We start from the raw sequence: 23,059 nt of genomic DNA, 5'->3' as shown, positions 1-23,059 counted from the left end.
GCATCTACATCTACATGACTACTCTACAATTCACTCTTAAGTACCTGGCAAAGTGTTCTTAGGACCATTTTAGGACTACTTCTTTATCGTTCCACCCTAACAGCGCGCGGAAAAATGAACACTTAAATCTTTCTGTACGAGCTCTGATTTGTCTTATTTCATTACGACGATCATTTTCCTCTATTTTGTTTGGCGATATTATCCTGTTTCCACATTCAGACGAGGAACTCAGTGACTGAAATTTCGCAGCGACGAAAAACGCGTTTGGTATTATAATTGCCAAAACCAACTCGCATATATCGCTGACACTCGCCCCACCTCCGCCCTGCCCAACCTCCCCAGTATTCCGCGATAGTACAAAACGAGATGCCCTTCTTTGGGCTTTCTCGATGTCCTCCGTCAATCCTGTCTGGTAAGGATCTCACCCCGCACAGCAGTACTTTAGCAGAGAACGGAGAAGCGTACTGTTGGCAGTCTCTTTAATAGCTCTGTTGCATCCTGTACGTGTTGTGCAAATAAAACGAAGTCTTTGCCTAGCCTTCCACACAACATTATCTATGCGATCGTTCCAATTTAAGTTGTTCGTCATTGTTATTTCTAGGTATTTTGTTGAACTCATAGCCCTCAGACTTGTGCAATTTATCGTGCAATCTAAATTTAATGGAATCTTTTAGTACTCATATAGATGATCGCACAGTTTTCCTTATTCCGAGTCAGTTGCCCATTTTACCATACAGATATCGTGTATAAGTTATTCTGCAATTGTTTTTGACCTTGTCATAACTTTACTAAGGGGTAAATGACAGAATCATCTACAGAAAATGTAAGAGGGCTGCTCAGATTGTCTCCTAAATCTTTTATGTAGAACAGGAATAGGAGAGGGCCTATTACACATCCTTGGAGACCGGCAGATATCACTTCTGTTTAGCTCGATGACTTCCCGTTGATTAGTATTTACTGTGACCTACTTGGCAGGAAATCATAAATTCACTCGTACAACTGAAACGATATTTCATAGGCACGGAATTTGTTTAGAAGTTTCTAGTGAGGAAGGGATGGCAATGTCTCTTTACTACGTGCCCGTCTCCAAATTTCCATGGCATGCAGTTCCTGTCTAGATGCTCCATCGGAAACAGATCAAAATGGGCCTGTATTCAATGTCAACAGCAGTTCCTGTCGGGTTTGAAACCAACTATCATTCACAAGGCATCACTCTCTTTTACCGTCGCTGTCGGCTAGGATCTTTTAGTGACCACCGTTCTTGCGCTGTGTTACTTGGCTGTGAATGGTACACCGTTCGTTGTAGACGCGTTGGATAATCCACGTTGACACACAAGCAAATCGGAGAATTTCACACTCGGTGTAGTCATGAACACGTCCAAACAGGATAAATCCTTTCTGCCATTTTGTTACGTCTCCAAGTTGACCTTCCTTACTGCGCTGATTCCTTTAAACCGACCGGCCCATACACACCGCTTTACTGCCACAACTTATTTCAGCGCTGTGGAGTCACGTAACAGCCGCGTACCAGTTCCATATTATTTCCAACCCTCCAAAGCGACCAGTATGCTGTTTTTGGAGGGTGATATTAAGATTTTATCTGGTGATATACTCCTCATTGAAGGGAAACTGCCGGCCGGTGTGGTCGAGCTGTCCTAGGCGCTACAGTCTGGAACCGCGCGACCGTTACGGTCGCAGGTTCGAATCCTGCGTCGGGCATGGATGTGTGTGATGTCCTTAGGTTAGTTAGGTTTAAGTAGCTCTAAGTTCTAGGGGACTGATGACCTTAGCAGTTAAGTCCCATAGTGCTCAGAGCCATTTTTGAAGGGAAACTGGACAAAGCATTCCGTCGAGCCCTACGAAAAACGGCGCAGTGTTTCTCCTCCTTTTGATCTACTTCAAAAGGAAGGAAAGGAAGAATGATTGGGTTTAACGTTTCGTCGACATCAAGGTATTAGAGACGAAGGACAAGCTCGTGGGGCATCAAGGATGGGAAAGTAAATTGGCGCGTCCTTTCAAAGGCTCCATCCCGGCATTTGCCTGGAGCGATTTAGGGAAATCACAGAAAACCTAAATCTGAATAGCCGGACGCGGGTTTGAGCTGTCGTCCTCCCGAATCCGAGTCCAATGTGCTAACCACTACGCCACCTCGCTCGGTTTATACTTCAGGTCGAACCGCTACAATAATGACTTGAGTAGTGAAGGTTCGGACATAAAAAATCTAACATCTAAGTCATGATTCTTATGTTGTTAATTTATCACTCAGCGCTCCACAGAGATTAACAAAAAACACAATCTGCTTTGTGTCTGAAAATACCACTAAGATTTTCCACACTGACTTGTCAGATCGCGTGTCGGCTCTAATCACGGATGCGTGACTTCATTTTAGATTCTGGTTCTCTCATGCTCTGCTCGGACATTAATAGAATCATCATCTCTGTGTGTTAGCACAACGACTATACAGCTCACAGTGTAGAACTAAGATTGCGGGCAGCTCTGCCACTGCTTCCCTATGACCGACTGTTGGTCGTCAGCGATAATATACATTGGTCTTTCAACAGCTGAATATTATCTTACTCCAAATCGCGCACCTACCAACGAGAGACATTTCTTCAGCAACCAAATATCAGACATATCTCCGAAAACTGGCTTTATAAGGTCGACGACAGCTTCTGAGAGACTGTTTTGTGTTTAAATTCCTTTGACTCATGACGTCTATTGAAGATGGACCAAGTGTCAGTTACATTTGGACATAGTTCTTGCAAAGTTACAAGATAAGCAGACAGAATAATTTATACTCTACACTTCTGGATATATGATGGTAATGCCACACATAACATGTGAAACTTGTCACGTCGTCTGGAACATACAAGTGATCAGTGAAACGTCATTCACACACGATTGGAGTAAGAGAATTTCTGAGAGGCAACCTTGACAAAGTACGAAAGCTGCTGAGAGAAGCGCAAATGAAGAGGTGTCTAGTGACCCAGAAAGTGGTTTCGATGATCCATAACTTCATTAAACTTTTAGTGAAACCCCAAGCACCATTCTCCAAAAATGTGCTTTTTTGAAATATTAGGAACGTTTACAAATGGACTATTAAAGACCTAAAATTTTCAACATCTGCACAGAGTACCAATTTTCACTAATTTTATCATAGAAATTTCGTAATATGCCTAACAGTACAACAAAAGTTTGGGGAAATATTGTTTTAATTTTTTCAACCTCAGACAAGCTGTTATGTAAAGAAACTTTTGACGAAACGTATAAAACATAACCTTCAAGCTTCTATATAAACTTCAGTATTAGCACCTAACAAAACTTTAGAATGAAAAAGAATTTTCTTTGAAAACTTTCATTTTTAAAATGACGAAAGATAAATGATTCTTAGTTTTTGTAGGTGTTTCCTTAAACCTGGAACTAATGAGTCAATGAGACACGGAGTATTTCTAACACTTCTCTTATTCATGGAATGGTGAATATTTTCCAAAGCAATGCAAATGTTACCTAAAACTAATTCTCAGGAAAGAAACCTAACTATCGACATTGGTATGAAACATAAATCCTCTTCACCACTCCTCTCCTCAGTGACACTTGTTTCTGGACCCCTTAGTTATGTGAAGGCAGAAATTGGAAGACTACAGCCTGCCAATGCTTTTTGTCTGACCACTGCCACTAATATAATAATAATGATAATAATAATAATAATTCATGATTGCAAAACAGGATCAAACAATAAACACCAGATATTACAGCAAGCATATTATTAAAGATCCCAATACCACAACAGATAAATGCAGACTTTGCAAACAACAAATAGAAACAGTAGATCACATCACAAGCGGGTGTACAGTACTAGCAAATACAGAATACCCCAGAAGACATGACAGTGTAGCAAAAACAATACATCAACAACTTGCCATACAACATAAACTTATATAACAACACGTTCCCACATACAAGTATGCACCACAAAATGTACTGGACAATGATGAATATAAATTAAACTGGAACAGAACCATTATAACAGATAAAACAACACCACATAACAAACCTGACATCATACTCACCAATAAAAAGAAGAAATTAACACAACTAATCGAAATATCCATACCTAATACAACAAATATACAAAAGAAAACAGGAGAAAAAATTGAAAAATACATCCAACTGGCTGAGGAAGTCAAGGACATGTGGCATCAGGATAAAGTTGACATTATACCAATTATACTATCAATACCACACAATATCAATACCACACAATATCCACCAGTACATCAATGCAATACAGCTACATCCAAACTTATATATACAACTACAGAAATCCGTAATTATTGATACATGTTCAGTTACCCGAAAGTTCCTAAATGCAATATAACATACACCGTACAGTTGAAAGGAAGTCACGCTTGATCAAGGTCCGCGTCACTTTCCATTTTTGACCAGACATAACGTCTGAGAAAAGAAAGAAAGAATAATAATAATAATTACATAGTTACTGGTGTGCTGACAATTAGATGGTTTATTGTTGCAAAATGAAAAATGAAACAATTTCTGGTGTATTGCGGAAACTGGCTACAATTCGGAGAAAGCATTTTAAGAGGTATTTAAGCATGTGCGATCTACAGCATATGTCTCAGTTCTACTGTCATAGATGCGTGGTACAAAGTACCAGGTACGTATGTGATACCTGGACTTTGTGAGGAGCAGCACAACTGAACTCATTTTTTACGTTTTACCCCTCAGGGAATAATTACTCCGCAGGTTGGGAACCACTGTCTTAAACGGACCATGGCGGCGGTACGTAGCGCTGTGTAGCCGACTGACCAGTGGAGATTGCTCGAGAACGATCTGGATGCAAGCGTGAACCTATAGCAGTTGGTTCTCAAACACGTGTGTACTCACATTTGATCGGGCGGCAGGTTGAGGGTGATGGATCCCTTGACTTCGTCTCCGTACTTCAGGTAGCCCAGGAAGCCAGTGATGACAAAGAGGGAGCAGACGACGCTCATGCCCACGTTGAGGACTCCCAGCGGGCTGGTGAACTGCTGGGGCTTTTTCATCTGCTCCTGCAGCGGAAGCACCTGCAGAAAATACAAGCCGTCCACACTATAAAGTCGATAAAATCGCACTGTACGTCACTGTGGAAAATACCGATTTCGGAGTCCACGAATAGTTTTAGGCGCCACTACACTGGCTCGGTAAGTCAGTTTGAGGGTGGCGGAAAGGCAAAGACATACTATATCCAACAGGACCATCTGTACTAAACCATTATTGTGTTCAAACAAACTTTCGGGCTGATGATGGCTTTACTTGCAGACACAGGTACTATGCTTCACGTAAGCTGGGACAGATTTTCACTCCAAATGGTTGCACCGTGTATTCGCAAGTTCTTAGTGTACCAGAATCCCTTTTCACCCTACCTACTCTATTCGCGGATGATATACGCTGAAATTGTTTGACGACCACTTTTTGCATAAATCAGAATATCCAGAATATCTCTGATTTCAGTCGTGACCATTATCGAACGGAGATGTACACTATCTGATCAAAACTATACAGACATCTACCACTGGACATTAATATATTTTGTGTCCACCCTTCGCCTTTATGACGGCTTAAACTGTGCTGGGAACAATTTAAACGAGCTGCCTGAATGTCTGTGGATGAATGGATGCCCATTCTTCCACAAAAGCCGAAACTGGGAAAGTTAGTGATGTTGGACGCCGGAGTCTGGAGCGAAATCTACACTAATGGCCATTAAAATTGCTACACCATGATGAAATGCAGATGATAAACGGGTATTCATTGGACAAATATATTATACTATGACTGACATCTGATTAAATTTTCACGCAAATTGGGTGCATAGATCCTGAGAAATCAGTACCCAGAACAACCACCTCTGGCCGTAATAACAGCCTTGATACGCCTGGCCATTGAGTCAAACAGAGCTTGGTACAGGTACAGGTACAGCTGCCCATGCAGCTTCAATATGATACCACAGTTCATCAAGAGTAGTGACTGGCGTAGTGTGACGAGCCAGTTGCTCGGCCACCATTGACCAGACGTTTTCAATTGGTGAGAGATCTGGAGAATGTGCTGGCCAGGGCAGCAGTCTAACATTTTCTATATCCAGAAAGGCCCGTACAGGACCTACAACATGCGGTTCGTGCATTATCCTGCTGAAATGTAGGGTTTCGCAGAGATCGAATGAAGGGTAGAGGCACGGGTCGAAACACATCTGAAATGTAACGTCCACTGTTCGAAGTGCCCTCAATACGAACAGGAGGTGACCGAGACGTGTAACCAATGGCACCCCATACCATGAAGCCGGGTGATACGCCAGTATGGCGATGACGAATACACGCTTCCAATGTGCGTTCACCGCGATGTCGCCAAACACGGATGCGACCATCATGAAGCTGTAAAGAGAACCTGGAGTCATCCGAAAGAATGACGTTTTGCCATTCTTGCACCCAGGTTAGTCGTTGAGTACACCATCGCAGTCGCTTCTGTCTGTGATACAGCGTCAAGGGTAACCGCAGCCATGGTCTCCGAGCTGATAGTTACAGCCATGCGGATACGATGCCTGTCATCTCACTGCTAGTGATACGAAGCCGTTGGGATCCAGTACGACGTTCCGTACTACCCTCCTGAACCCACCGATTCCATATTCTGCTAATAGTCATTGGATCTCGACCAACGCGAGCAGCAATGTCACGATACGATAAATCGCAGTCGCGATAGGCTACAATCCGACCTTTATCAAAGTCGGAAATGTGATGGTACGCATTTCTCGTCCTTACACGAGGCATCACAACAACGTTTCACCAGGCAACACCGGTCAACTGCTGTCTGTGTATGAGAAATCGGTTGGAAACTTTCCTCATGTCAGCACGTTGTAGGTGTCACCACCGGCGCCAACCTTGTGTGAAAGCTCTGAAAAGCTAATCATTTGCATATGACAGCATCTTCTTCCTGTCGGTTAAATTTCGCGTCTGTAACACGTCATCTTCGTGGTGTCGCAATTTTAATGGCCAGTAGTGTTTTATTCAGGTGACACTGAGTGACTAATCCACGTGCGAAGTCACTAAGCTCTCCCGACCGATACATTTTGCCTTTCTGCTTCTCTACTGGCAACAAAATACTTTCCGCCTCGCTTTACACTATACTTGTAACATATAGTGGTTAATTCCCCATTACATATGGGTACCCGTGTTCCTCTGGTCAGATACTGTATGCATCCTCTATGGCTCTCATGGAAATCCAACTGTGTAAGGGTCTCGAGAATTAATCAGACGAGGGATTCATAAGAGACCTCTTTCAAGGGCGGATTACGCTATTGGGATAAAAACAGATCGAGAACGAGGGGAAGCAGTGTTGGGGAAGAGCAAAGCGATGATGCATCGGAGTCATCGGAAAATATATGAAGACCAATAACACACAGAATACACGGACGAAGCGTATTAGACAACTATGCACAGAGACAAAATAAGCCGTTTCGTACCACTGGTTGGTTTTACGAACCGTACGTATACAGCGAATGGTGTAATATAACAGATGCCAGTTGTCGTAAGACTCCCTTTTATTCTTCCGTCAGTATTTATGTCATTTATGTATCTGTCTATCTGAATTGTCATTGTGGCGTTCTATTAGGCTTTCTAGTTGTTCCACGCACTTGTCCCAATTATTGTTGCCGATAAAATAACAAGAAACAAAAACAACAAGAGAGGTATCAAGAAGTTTGTGTACGATAGTTATGGGAATGTGTAAAGGAAGTGGGGAAGATTAGGGGTTTACGTCCTGTCGAAGACACGATCATAAGATATGGCGCAGAAGCTCTTATAGCGCAGCAACAAGGAAGGAAATTGGCCATGTGCTTGTCAGAGGAGCTATCCCAACATTCACCTTCATCGATTTGGGAAAACCGAAATCAGAGCATCAGTACGAAAATTTGAAACCCACGTCTCGGTGCGCTAACCACTAGCCGGCGTAACCGGTGGAAATGTGTGAGAGATTCGTCTTAGAACGATCTGGGATTTTAAAAATTGTATCTCGTGTACAAGGTATGAGAATTTAGTTCAAGTTAGTTTGTAGTGAGGCTATGAGACATGTGTCTCGTAAAGTGAGACAAGAGATGGATCGTTAGAGCGTAATTATGATGGTAAAGTCACAGACAAACGTGAAGCTACACAAATATTTGCACAGCATCTGCAGCAGCGCTTGCGCTGTGAAGCAACGCAGTCTTGACAAGAGAGAATCTCAGCTGGAGTTATTTCTGAAATAAGCTGCATCACGTTCTCCCTTGTCAGCCAGAATCAAAAATTAAACATTTCAGTTTAGCAGTACGCCTGTCACTTAAAGTGACTCGCCTTTCTGTATTTTTCTTTACTGACCTGCTTCTACTCAAAATTTCGTGAAAAATCATGTAATCATTTTTTATGTACTTTGGTGTAGGGCAGGGATTCCCAACCTTTTCAGCTGGCGGACCCCCCTTCTTCAGTCGAAAATCCATAGCGGACCCCTAGTCAGTCAAGAGCACAGTAACTTTAAATTTCAGACCGAAACCCATGGGAACTGAAAGCTTCTTAATGCAAGTGCTATGTTCCCAATGACCTCCCCTCTCCCCTGAAGTATCAATAGTCTTTGGTTTAGAGATGAATGAAAACGAAATTAACGATCCTATTTGAATTCCCACTGTATCCAGACACTTACTAGTGGATTTACTCCTTTTGTTCAACACACTATAGCCTGATTAAAGTTACTTGGTAATTGAAATTTCACCTGATGGAGCTGTCTTCCTCCAAGAGCAATCAACGTCACGTCCAAACTGTTCGCTGTTGAAAAGCTGCCACTTATGATCTGTTTATTTCCACTATTTGGCTGCTGTTGTGTAAGGAGCATCCATATTTCGTAACAGTCGTGTGTGTGTGTGTGTGTGTGTGTGTGTGTGTGTGTGTGTGTGTTTGTTTTTTCGTGAAATCCGAAGAAATATGTTCAAATGTATGTAAAGTCTTCCTTTTGGTCGTCCTCCCTCCTCATTCATTTCAACTGGAAACTTCCCTTGTTGTGAAGGCGATGTAGAAACTGCAACCTTCTTCAATGATCTTGACTTCAGCCACCGATCCATGTTAGAAGTAATAAACTGGTCAAAATCGACTTATGAAATAGGTAGTGCACTGACAAAGCAAGTTTGACATTTAATGATGCCTGGGGCCGCATACGTGCCAACGAGCGCTGTGATTGGTCGACAAAGCTCGCTCCGCGCATGCGTAAAAGGTTCCAGCGCATCTAGCGCCGTGAGCCGGCGCACAAACGACCCCCGTATTGTTGCTAAACAGTCGATCAGAGAAGCCGCATTCTCCGGCACTAAACTGTGTATAAGTTCTCACTTAGGAACCGCAAAGGCTGCTTGGGAATACGACCTGAAGTAAAAGTACACGTTTTTCACACGAAAAAAAAAAATAGTGTTGAATTTGATTTTCACATTTTTATTCAATAAATTTACTCAGTATTTTACACGATTTGGTGGAAGGTGGCCGCGGACCCCCTAGAATCAGCCGGCGGACCCCTAAGGGGTCCGCGGACCACAGGTTGGGAAGCCCTGGTGTAGGGTGTTAGGGACATTTTTTCTATCGCCACAGTAACAATTTCTCGGATGCCTCTAGACCAGTTTCCGTTTGGGGGTAAATCAATTCGTTGTCTCTTTTATTTTTTTATTTTAATTTGACCTTGGGACACATAATACATTCATACCTATCACTGCGAAATTACGACGTATTAAGCACATAAAATAAAACATAAAAACAGCACAAAATCCATTCTTGCAAGGTAAAAGACTCCACTAAACATATATACGTCTTTCTGTTGAACTCGCATAAATATCTATGCATAACAATGTCATTAGTTGCAAGTTGGGGGGGGGGGGGGGGAGGCCATAAAAGAATTTCATAACTTTAGTAACAGTTCATATAGCGTTCTGGTGAGTCACTGAGATGAGTCATTGAGGAACAGGTGATTAAGATTTAAACAATAGTGTCACAGTTTCAGTTAGCATTAGGACTCAGACGAAGGTGATGAACGCACTACCGAGAGTTCCCCTTGATTAAATCGTAGTCAGGCAATCGTCACTCTGAAAGTTCGGTTACACGTTGCCCTCGTATCACGGACAAATGGAGAGAATAGTAACGACGTTATCGTAGTGTCTGCCTTTAATGTGAAATGGAAGCTGTAACTGGTGGTTTCACTTTGTCTTTGCCCGCATCTTAGTTCTGCAAAATGAAGTCTGTTGCTGTAATTTTTCGGAAAACATTCTTATACGTCCCTTCCTCAAAGCGTCAATTCTTACAGTATCTCTCTGTTGTTCACCAAACTACACAGAAGCTGTCCTGATTAGCTGCAACCTATGGGTTGGATGAATATTTCACTGTGCAGTGGAGTCTTGGTTTTAGGTTGTGAAAGCGTGCTTACTCAGCTGAAGAATGAAAATGTCATTCTGGCAACGGCTAACTCTTCCTACGGCTGTGGGATAATTACGTCACATCTGCACTACCGGTCTAAAGATTCCTGTCACCCATGATAAAGGCTACATACTTCATTTAAATGTAGAAATACGTCGTACAAATTATACAGAACAAGAAAATAAATATAAATATTTTCTCTCTCTATCATTAAGTACAATATAAAATGGTTTAGATTTTAGCCTCACCAAAGTATCCACGCTTTGCCCGCAGAACAGCTGCACAAACTCTTGCTATTCTGGAGATAAAATATTGTAGCGTTTTTGGAGATATTACAGTCCAGCACGTCTGTAATTTAGTCTTAGCCAAATTCTTCAGTTCCCCACATTTCTCTTTTCTGTTACCATAACTTCTGGACAATTTAGAAGCATGTCTGGGATCACTGTCGTGCTGCAGAACAACTTTTGCCACATGGAATTGGATTTTTGATCAGTATCTTGTGATATCCTTCTGCCTTTAATGTTCCATTAAGTCTTACTAGACCACCGACTTTATCACCCAAAACACATACCCAACCCATGACCGACCCTCCACCATGCTTCAACGCTGACGTCACACGCTGACTCTTCATACGTTCTCCGCGAAGTTGACGAACAAACATTCGACGATTGCTTCCAAATATTTCAAACTTAGTTTCAGCCGTGAATAACATTTTGGACCATTACTGGCCGCTCCAGTTTTTACGTTGTTATGCCCACTGCAATCTTTGCCCCCCCCCTTTTTTTTTGCATAGTAAAGGTTTCTATCTGCTGTGCGCCCCTTGAAAATTGGTGCGGCGGCGCGGTTCCTTCCGTCCCTTTACGACGAACCTGCACCTACCTGTGAAGGATTTAGATCTACAGCGCTTTGCACGTTCAATAAACCACTTGCTACCCGCGAAGATATAATAACAGCAACAAAACAGGTTACTATCGCATTGTATAGTGGAGATGTCAGCAGTTTCCACACACTAGACCATTTGCGGTACCAGCTATTCGCCAAGTCTGCGACAAAAAGCAAACTGAGTCTTGCACGGTTGCCACCTACACTAGATGCTGCACATCATCACTCGTTGCGGGCTTACCAACAAGTCCAAAGTAGGATGGGGAAACTGGAAATCTCCTGAGAAATGGGGCTGGAATCACAGTGACCACGGTCCAATACCCGTTATAATGAGCCAAGATCCAGCACTTGAAGAACTTCTTCACATTGTTTCATGCTCATGCAAGCTGAACTGTGGCGGAGCGTGCTCCTGCAGAAAAGCGGGTTTGAAATGTTCTTCAATTTGCAAGAAATGTATTGGCGTCAACTGTGAAAACGTGCAAAAATTTTTATATGAAGACAGTGAAGAAGATGTTATGGAGGATGTTGAGGAAACCGCTGACGAAATCAACGAACTTGCTGAGGCTGACTCGCTGTTTAAAGAAGAGGTCAATCTGGGATCAACTCTATGTACAGACCCTGAATCCGTAACTCAAGGTATTTCTGGTGACACTGAGGAACCTGTCCCATCAAAACGTTGGAAGCGATGCTCATATCTGTCTCAAGTGCGCTAATGTGCGATGTTACAAGTATTACACACCCAGAACTGTCAACATTGTTTAGTAACTGTCAATGCATTTTAACTGTAATAAAGCTACTTATTTTTAATGTCAACTGTGTGGCTTTTGTACACAAGAATAATTACCTACCTAATTAGGTTGCCTATTGCAGCTAATAATAGTTCAGTTTCCTGAGACAATTTATTTTGTGTGCGTGTGTATGTGTGTGTGTGTTTGTGTGTGTGTGTGTGTGTATGTCTTAATGATGTATTTTTATATTTATAGTTTTACAAATACCAGGGCTGAGGTGGCCCATAGTGAACTTCAGGTAGTGATGTAAGAATCACAATAGTTGGGTGCCCAGCAATCCTCATGTTGCATATAGAGAAATTGAATACTTAAAAGTGAGGTGGTAAATTCCAACATATAACATGATGTATAATGTATTTATGCTACTCAAACAGAAACTGAAAAAATGGTGTTCAAAAATAAAAATATCTTGCCACTATGCTCAAATTTGAAAAATTGGTATTTTTTGAGGCACTGTAGCGGCTTAGACATCGGGAGTGGAAAAAAATGGCAAGAATTAAATTTGTAGAGAATTTTGTGCTCTTTAAAAAAGAAACTAGACGTTAAAGCGATAGGAGAAAATGAAACTGAGATATTTTGAAAAAACGGAAAAAAGTCCGAAATTTTCGAAGTTTTTTTGACTGCAGAAAGTTTTCCCAAGCGAAATTTTGTTGGCAAATCTCGGTTTTCTAATATTTACAACCATATGAACGAGTTGAAAAAATAAACTCTTCTACCCCACCTTTTGCAAGGTATTTCTGCAATTTGACTGGACTATTATGGTGTCGCATTTTCCGAAAACGTCATAGCTACAAAAATACGGATTGTTTTTTGATTGAGAATGCTCAACAAATATTAAGTCTGTAGGTACCTAATGCAGTCACAGTTTTTAGCCACCGACCTGCTCAATACGCCACGCGGGATTCATGTCTTTTATCGTCACAAAATTAGCTTAAAAATTCCGAAATTTCTACACACCCATCGGAATAATTATGCCGTCACTTTACAACACTTTTGATGTATGAAACACTGCTAGATCCGGCAACTTATCATTTCCATCGGAACTACTACTACACACGTCCGAACTGTTTCATGGCTACGCTCCGACTCCTCTCTAGAATACTCTAAGTCTTTTCTACCAGCAGAGAAAGGCGCGCGAAAAATATTGCTTTACCAGTGGTCAGTTTACTCAACAGCCAATAGCCAAACAACATTCTCCCGCGTCAGTCCGCGCTTTTCATCAATAACCAATCGCAAAATAGTAAACCTAACGACTGCACTTTTTACCGACGTAATTATCTAATATGCTGAAGTTTTGTTTATGCATAAAGTTATTTACTATTGTTGTTTATACCTGAATTAACTTTCCCTTTATCATAAACTTACTTTACAAATCTGTTCTACAAAAATCCCCTTTGTCCACATCCATACTTCTTGGAAATGTTCCCACACTAAATCTCACTACATAACTCGTTAAATATTTATCTTCATATTAACCTTAAACCACAGTCACGCATCACTCATACTGCTACAACACATTTATAACATTTTACATACACAAAAAGACATAATAACACTTTATTAAAATACTAGAACAGTTTATGAAAAACATTCTATTATTTTAATGCACTCTAATGAGCACAATCGAAACTAAATCACAGTCCCCTATCCAGTACTGTCCTCTATCGGCTGATACATAAACTACGTGCGCGTCCAGTCTCGCGTCACCATCTGTCGCTATACAGCTCTGAGACACATCTCCCACTTAACCGCCTCCAAGGCAGGATCGGTATACGGCGCTACGCCTCACTTGTTCACATAGATGGAGTTGCACAGCTGAGGGAGAAGTTGGATCAGCTAGCGTGCTATTTACTTTCTCGTCCATTTCAGGTGCAGTAAGAGTCATCTGATGTTTACTCTATACACAAATGAACTCATATTCCTTGTATGGTGTTAGTTAGGGTCTTCCAGATCGCGGCGTTGGCACCGGATTTCTTTTACCGCTTCAATGTATACATCACTGTAGACTGGGCTACGTCAACTTTTGTTGCTGTTGTCCCTACTACTTACTGACGCATAGCTACAACTACAATACGTTTTTCAATTCCAGTCTTCTCCTCCTCTCCAAGTATGAGGTGATATAGTGTGAACCTAGTCAGGTGTACAAACACGCTGGTAGATGCACACAATGGATAGTAAACCAATGCGAAATGGTTGCTACACAGACAGGAATGAGGCTTATCTGAATAGAACCGTCTTAGGTAAAAGCACGTCGGTGTGGTCGGTAATCTTCAGCGCCCCTCTATGCAAACAACCAGTCGAATACACAACACAGGCGCTGTGTCTTTACTGGCTTGTACGTGTTTTATTATCGGGACGGGGTTATGACGTTGTTGTTGTGGTCTTCAGTCCTGAGACTGGTTTGATGCAGCTCTCCATGCTACTCTATCCTGTGCAAGCTTCTTCATCTCCCAGTACCTACAGCAGCCTACATCCTTCTGAATCTGCTTAATGTATTCATCTCTTGGTCTCCCTCTACGATTTTTACTCTCCGCGCTGCCGTCCAATACTAAATTGGTGATCCCTTGATGCCTCAGAACATGTCCTACCAACCGATCCCTTCTTCTAGTCAAGTTGTGCCACAAACTCCTCTTCTCCCCAATCCTATTCAATACCTCCTCATTAGTTATGTGATCTACCCATCTAATCTTCAGCATTCTTCTGTAGCACCACATTTCGAAAGCTTCTATTCTCTTCTTGTCCAAACTATTTATCGTCCATGTTTCACGTCCATACATGGCTACATTCCATACAAATACTTTCAGAAACGACTTCCTGACACTTAAAACTATACTCGATGTTAACAAATTTCTCTTCTTCAGAAACGCTTTCCTCGCCATTGCCAGTCTACGTTTTGCATCCTCTCTACTTCGACCATTATCAGTCATTTTGCTCCCCAAATAGCAAAACTCCTTTACTACTTTAAGTGCCTCATTTCCTAATCTAATTCCCTCAGCATCACCCGACTTAATTCGACTACATTCCATTATCCTCGTTTTGCTTTTGTTGATGTTCATCTTATACCCTCCTTTCAAGAGACTGTCCATTCCATTCAACTGCTCTTCCAAGTCCTTTGCTGTCTCTGACAGAATTACATTGTCATCGGTGAACCTCAAAGTTTTTATTTATTCTCCATGGATTTTAATACCTACTCCGAACTTTCCTTTCGTTTACTTTACTGCTTGCTCAATATACAGATTGAATAGCATCAGGGGGAGGCTACAACCCTGTCTCAATCCCTTCCCAACCACTGCTTCCCTTTCATGTCCCTCGACTCTTATAACTGACATCTGCTTTCTGTACAAATTGTAAATAGCCTTTCGCTCCCTATATTTTACCCCTGCCACGTTCAGAATTTCAAAGAGAGTATCCAGCCAACATTGTCAAAAGCTTTCTCTAAATCTACAAATGCTAAAAACGTAGGTTTGCCTTTCCTTAATCTTTCTTCTAAGACAAGTCGTAGGGTCAGTATTGCCTCACGTGTTCCAACATATCTACGGAATCCAAACTGATCTTCCCCGAGGTCGGCTTCTATCAGTTTTTCCATTCGTCTGTAAAGAATTCGCGTTTGTATTTTGTAGCCGTGGCTTATTAAACTGATAGTTCGGCAGTTTTCACATCTGTCAACACCTGCTTACTTTGGGATTGGAATTATTATATTATTCTTGAAGTCTGAGGGTATTTCGCCTGTCTCGTACATCTTGCTCACCAGATGGTAGAGTTTTGTCAGGACTGGCTCACCCAAGGCTGTCAGTAGTTCTAATGGAATGTTGTCTACTCCGGGGGCCTTGTTTCGACTCAGGTCTTTCAGTGCCCTGTCAAACTCTTCACGCAGTATCATATCTCCCATTTCATTTTCATCTACATCCTCTTCCGTTTCCATAATACTGTCCTCAAATACATCGCCCTTGTATAGACCCTCTACATACTCCTTCCACCTTTCTGCTTTCCCTTCTTTGCTTAGAACTGGGTTCCCATCAAAGCTCTTGATAGTCATGCAAAATAGAACATTCGAAACCTAATTCCTGATTTAAGTACAAATCCATAGTTGTGAAATGCGAAAACTTTTGCCCAGTAGTGTAATAACCGCTTTGTGTTACAGATCATCTGAACCTTATCAAGGACACCAGTGGGTGTTCTTTTAATCTCTTGGAACGAGCGAAATCGTTGCACTGTGTGCACTCTTACTTTGTAATGAAATGATCGTCAGCAGTGATCTGTCGCCGTATTGTTAGTCTGTAAAAACTTTTCTTTGGTCTTAAAGCTTGCAGGGGGGGGAACAATTTAACAGGTTATGTCGTTACTTACGAGACCAATCCCTTCAAAGGCGTAGATGGCGGTGCCGATGAAGAGCGGCAGCTGCGACCAGCTGAAGACGGCGAGTTGCCGCTCCGAGGGGCTGGGCAGTTCGAGGGAGAGGCAGTACAGCGTGGCGATGAGGCCGGCCACGGTGAGCACGTTGGCCAGCAGCGACACCGGCACCAGGAACTTGAGCGACCGGATCCAGCAGCTCAGCAGGATCGGCACGAACGCCAGCGCCATGTGCAGGTGCGAGTCCAGGTACGCCCCGTACTGGTCCGCCACCTGTGCACGAAGCCCCTCGTCAAACTGGGCGCCTTACCTCTATCCATTGACCACAAGTAGTGCATGCAAACTTGTATACTTCGTTTGGGTTTGTGTTCAAAATCTGCTTTATGCGAACACTTATTATTTACCCAGACATGTTTCGACACCTATGTGTCATCTTCTGTGGGTCAGATTTAATTCCTGTGAAGTATAGTACACTACTGGCCATTAAAATTGCTACACCACGAAGAGTGCTACAGACGCGAAATTTAACCGACAGGAAGAAGATGCTGTGATACGCAAATGATTAGCTTTTCAGAGCATTCACACAAGGTTCGCGCCGGTGGCGACACCTACAACGTGCTGATATGAGGAAAGTTTCCAACCGATTTCTCGTACACAAACAGCAGTTGACCGGCGTTGCCTGGTGAAACGTTGTTGTGATGCCTCATGTAAGGAGGAGAATTGCGAACCATCACGTTTCCGACTTTGATAAAGGTCGGATTGTGGCCTATCGCGGTTGCGGTTTATCGTATCGCGACATTGCTGCTCGCGTTGGTCGAGGTCCAATGTCTGGTGGGTTCAGGAGGATAACACGGAATGCCGTGCTGGATCCCAACGGCCTCGTATCACTAGCAGTCGAGATGACAGGCATCTTATCCGCATGGCTGTAACGGATCGTGCAGCCACGTCTCGATCCCTGAGTCAACAGATGGGGACGTTTGCAAGACAACAACCATCTGCACGAACAGTTCGACGACGGTTGCAGCAGCATGGACTATCAGCTCGGAGACAGTGGCTGCGGTTACCCTTGACGCTGCATCACAGACAGGAGCGCCTGCGATGGTGTACTCGACGACGAACCTGGGTGCACAAATGGCAAAACGTCATTTTTTCGGGTGAATCCAGGTTCTGTTTAAATCATTATCATGGTCGCATCCGTGTTTGGCGACATCGCGGTGAACGCACATTGGAAGCGTGTATTCGTCATCGCCATACTGGCGTATCACCCGACGTGATGATATGGGGTGCCATTGTTTACACGTCTCGGTCACCTCTTGTTCGCATTGATGGCATTTTTAACAGAGGACGTTACATTTCAGATGTGTTACGACCCGTTGCTTTACCCTTGATTTGATCCCTGCGAAACCCTACATTTCAGCATGATAATGCACGACCGCATTTGCAGGTCCTGTACGGGCCTTTCTGGATACAGAAAATGTTCGACTGCTGCCCTGGCCAGCACATTCTCCAGATCTCTCACCAATTGAAAACGTCTGGTCAATGGTGGGCGTGCAACTGCCTCGTTACACTACGCCAGTCACTACTGTTGATGAACTGTGGTATCGTGTTGAAGCTGCATGGGCAGCTGTACCTGTACAAGCCATCCAAGCTCTGTTTGACTCTATGTCCAGTCGTATCAAGGCCGTTATTACGGCCAGAGGTTGTTGTTCTGGGTACTGATTTCTCAGGATCTATGCACCCAAATTGCGTGAAAATGTATTCACATTTCAGTTCTAGTATAATATATTTGTCCAATGAATACCCGTTTCTCATCTGCATTTCTACTTGGTGTAGCAATTTTAATGGCCAGTAGTGTATAAACTGATGTGACAAAAGTCATGGTATACCTCCTAATATCGTGTCGGACCTCCTTTTTCCCTACATGGTTCAGCAACCCGACCTGGTATGGACTCAAGAAATCGTCGGAAGCCCGCTGCAGAAATATTGAGCCACGCTGTCTCTATAGCTTTCCATGATTGCGACACTATTCGGAGTGCAGGATTTTGTGCACGAACTGTCCTCTCGATTGTATTCCACAAATGTTCGGTGGGACTCGTGTCGCGCGATCTTGATGGCCAAACCATGCGCTTGAATTGTCCAGCATGTTCTTCAAACCAATCGTAAACATTTGTGGCCCACTGACAAGACATCTTTGTTTGGAAGCATGAAGTCCATGAATGGCTGCAGATGGGCCCCACGTAGCCGAACATAATCATTTCCAGTCAATGATGGGTTCAGTTGGACAAGAGGACCCAGTCCATTCCATGTAAACATAGCTCCCACGAGCTTGCACAGTGCTTTGTTGACAACTTATATCTGCGCCACACTCTTGCCTTACTATATGGTCTTACTACCTGAAATCATGCTTCATCTGACCAGCCCACGGTTTTTCTGTAGCCTAGGATCCATCCAATACGGACAAGAACCCAGAAGAGGAGCTGCATGATGACGTGCTGTTAGCAAAGTTATTCGCGTCGGTTGTCTGCTACTATGGCCTATTAACGCCAAATTTCGCCTCACCATCCTAACGGATACATTCATCGTACGTCCCACGTTGATTTCTGCGGTCATTTCACTCAGTGTTGTTGGTCTGTTAGCACTGCCAGCTCTACGCAAACGATGCTGTTCTCGATCGTTAAGTGAAGGCCGTTGGCCACTGCGTTGTCCGTGGTGAGAAGTGTACCTGAAATTCGGTATTGTCACCACACTCTTGACACAGTGGCTCTCGAAATATTGAATTCCTTGAGATGGAATGTCCCACGTGTCTAGTTCCAACCACCACTCCGCGCTCCAAGTCCGTTCATTTTCGTCGTGCGGCCATAATCACGTCGGAAATCTTTTTACATGAATCACTTGAGTGAAAATGACAGCTCCGCCAATGCACTGACTTTCGTCACCTCGGTGTGAAGTTTATAATCATTTGTCTATTGTAGACCTAAAATTATAACATGTGCATTTTATTTGGATTGTATATTTCATTGTTTCGATACAGTTGATGTTACTCTCATTTTTTCTGTGTCTTATCCAGTTGTTGCAGAAACAAATTTTTGTACCTCATGAAGAATTGTCCGCAGAGTGTCATTCTAGTACTCTGTTATGAGAGTAGCAACGGAAATTCATCTTACTAGCAACAACTTTAACAAAAACTGGGGTGATTTTTTGATCGCACTCTGCAAGAATGACAGGGTGGTGTGACCTCAGTGGAGTGGCTTTTATTTGGCACTGTTTTAAACATTTAAAATTTTTCTTGTGCTACTGCCCAGTTTGGTTTCATTGTATGTAAAAATCGGCTGTGGGCTATGTAGGGTAATGGAAAAGGGTGCCCAAGGGCCTTCAAAATTGGAAAATCTGTGAAAATAAAACTATCAGCTTGGTGAAATATTACTTCTGCATGACAACGTCATTCATTACCCAATATAGACAGTTTTTTTACCTCAGTCTTCTTAACTAATGCGTTTTCATGGACATATTACATTAGTTGTGAGATGTAACTGGTCAGTGATCACTAGGCAGGTACGGAGAGGCTAGTATGATCCGCGGCATTCCCTATTACTACAGAATTCGTACCAACCCAGTAGTCTTTCACTTTCGAGGAAAAATAACAGTCTTAGCAAGGACAATATCCTCCTCATCTTCAGTTCATTAAAGGTGAAAGTTGCCTCCTATATTTGCCAATTTCTGAGTATTACGTTTATTACTTGTCTTCTACTCTTTGCTGTCATATCTGTATGATTATATCTGTATCATATCTGTATGATTATATGGTAGCGGAACAAACACTGGTAGCAGTTACTTCTGTAAAATATCTGGGAGTATGCGTGCGGAACGATTTGAAGTGGAATGATCATATAAAATTAATTGTTGGTAAGGCGGGTACCAGGTTGAGATTCATTGGGAGAGTCCTTAGAAAATGTAGTCCATCAACAAAGGAGGTGGCTTACAAAACACTCGTTCGACCTATACTTGAGTATTGCTCATCAGTGTGGGATCCGTACCAGATCGGGATGACAGAGGAGATAGAGAAGATCCAAAGAAGAGCGGCGCGTTTCGTCACAGGGTTATTTGGTAACCGTGATAGCGTTACGGAGATGTTTAGCAAACTCGAGTGGCAGACTCTGCAAGAGAGGCGCTCTGCATCGCGGTGTAGCTTGCTCGCCAGGTTTCGAGAGGGTGCGTTTCTGGATGACGTATCGAATATATTGCTTCCCCCTACTTATACATCCCGAGGAGATCACGAATGTAAAGTTAGAGAGATTAGAGCGCGCACGGAGACTTTCAGACAGTCGTTCTTCCCGCGAACCATACGCGACTGGAACAGGAAAGGGAGGTAATGACAGTGCCACGTAAAGTGCCCTCCGCCACACACCGTTGGGTGGCATGCGGAGTATAAATGTAGATGTAGATGTAGATGTGCCCACTGATCGACTTACGTATGTTCACTGTTGCGTCTGCTACGCCAGTTTCTCTGTCTAAAATCATTGGCGTTGGCCAATGAGAAACGACGACGCTGAGACACTCCACATGGCTTGTGAATTTTTGAACGGACTTTCTTATTCATGTCTGTCTGTTCGAGACTGTTATTGAATGAAGAAGGTGTGCTTTGGCTGTGTGTGATTTGGTGTGGTGATGAACGTGGCTGCATTGCATTATGTTGAGGAAGAGGGAGAGAGGTATGTATGAAAGAGTTACGCGTTTGTATTATTGAAGTTATAACCAAAATTATGTACAGCTTTTCTCCATGTATGTACTGTAGAACTCAAGGTAATATTTTATGCAACTAAACACTTGATGAGTCATATTGGAATAGGGAGTTTCTTATGCACTGATGTCAAATGAACAGCAAAGTGAAGTTTGTGGTTACGATTAATGTGGGGCGGATACATACTGTATTTGATTTGTGGTCGAATATAGCAAGCCAATGTTCCATTCAGGAAAACGTTTTTGCCTCTTATGTCTTTCTCAAATTTACGTTATGAAGAAGGCCTTTGTTTATGCCGAAGGTACCACGTGAGTGATATAACATTAATCTTACTCCTGTTTGTAAAACATCTGTATTCTTGGGATCCAACAATAACTGCAAGGTTAAAGAGAATATAATAGCTTTACTTACGTTTCATTCCCTCCTCAGTTTAATTAAATGAGATATATCCGTGTGATGGCGGCACTGAGCAATCATGATGCATTGCACCAATGCCTCATGCAGAACTGATGAAGGAAATGATGTGGTACCTTTAATTTAATCAATAGTTCAATCAAAGCCACTACTGCTCCCATATCAGTTTCCAGGTAGTAAAGAATTCTTTCGTTTTAGTAAATTATTTTCGGGTCACGGAACGTGTCTGACTCTAGAACTTCTGGATAGCAGCTGCTTCGTCAGTCTGATAATATATTTTGTGATATAGTTACATTACCAGCTCGTAACCAACAAGTATTGCAAATTCCTGGTTGAATTCACGATTTTGGTATACGTGGATGAGCCGAAACATTACGACCACCTGCTTAATAGCTTGTATGTGCTTCTTTGGAACGGAATACATCACTGAGTGAGGGATACGACAGCTTGTTGGTAGGTTTGTAGTGGTATGTGGCATTAGATGTCTACACACAGGTCATGTAATCCGCGTAAATAACGGGCAGCTGATCTACTTACAAGATGATGGCGCCCGAAAACTACTGAGTTGTGTTCCATAGGATTTACATCAGGCGAATGTGGTCGCCGAGACATCAAAGTGAGTTCACTATAATGCTCCTCAAACCACTGTAGCACATTCCGGCTCCGAGATACGGACAGTTATACAGCTGAAAGATGAAATCGCCGTCGGGAAAGACATCAAGCATGAAGGGATGCAGGTGGTTCGCATCTGTCAGTGTGTCTTAGATTACTACCACAGATCTTATGCAAGCGAAGAAAAATGTCTCCCTTAGCATAATACTGTTCCCACCAGCCTGCATCGGTGGAACTCTGTACGTCTCGAGCCGCCATTCACCTCTATGACGGCGTTTGTGGAGACGACTATCGATCTAGCGTGGCAAAAATGTGATTCACTCGAAGAGCCGACACGTTTCCGCTAATTGTGTGTGTATAGTGGTTTTGTTTAGGAACTTTAGTAGTGTTCAACCGGTGTTCTTGGTGTTTTCTGGTGAAATAATTTCAGAAGAACCTTTTGGGAACTGTTTTCAGTTTCGTTACTGTGTCATTAGACGTTTGACTCTCTTTCTGTATTATGCTTTTGTTATATTCTCATTTGTTGTTGATTAATACTGTTAATAATACCAGTTACTTCCCTTGTATAGTAGTAAGTCAGTGATCATTGTAGTCAGGTTTTTAACATCTTCTTATTGTAGTAGCGGAACTTAGATAAGTAGTTTTCTCGTTTCAATAAGTGTAAAATTTTACCATGAGTGAGAAGTGTGGGCTTTGCCGTAGGTTCGTGAGTAGTGGATTGCGGTGTGAGACTTGTTCGAAGTATTTTCACTGGGGGGAATGCAGTGGGGAAGCCAGTGGGCATTCTGGTGAAACCCTCTCCTGGAACTGCA

The 23,059-nt window shown here is 42.7% G+C and overlaps 1 protein-coding gene across 1 annotated transcript in view; it reads right to left on the bottom strand.

The window, feature by feature from the left end:
* LOC124612976 (proton-coupled amino acid transporter 1) overlaps positions 1-23,059 on the bottom strand; it is a 267,593-nt gene that overhangs the window by 14,704 nt on the left and 229,830 nt on the right. Inside the window, exons 7-8 of the mRNA XM_047141504.1 lie at positions 16,481-16,756; positions 4,906-5,084 (exon numbers count right to left, since the gene is read on the bottom strand). Coding sequence (XP_046997460.1) covers positions 4,906-5,084; positions 16,481-16,756 — 455 coding nt within the window. The remainder of the gene's footprint in view (positions 1-4,905; positions 5,085-16,480; positions 16,757-23,059) is intronic.

This window comes from Schistocerca americana, chromosome 4 (assembly GCF_021461395.2).
Source record: "Schistocerca americana isolate TAMUIC-IGC-003095 chromosome 4, iqSchAmer2.1, whole genome shotgun sequence".
NCBI classification, from domain to species: Eukaryota; Metazoa; Arthropoda; class Insecta; order Orthoptera; family Acrididae; genus Schistocerca; species Schistocerca americana.
The sequence above is the reverse complement of the archived record's forward strand: the minus strand, read 5'-3'. Positions and strand labels throughout refer to the sequence as shown.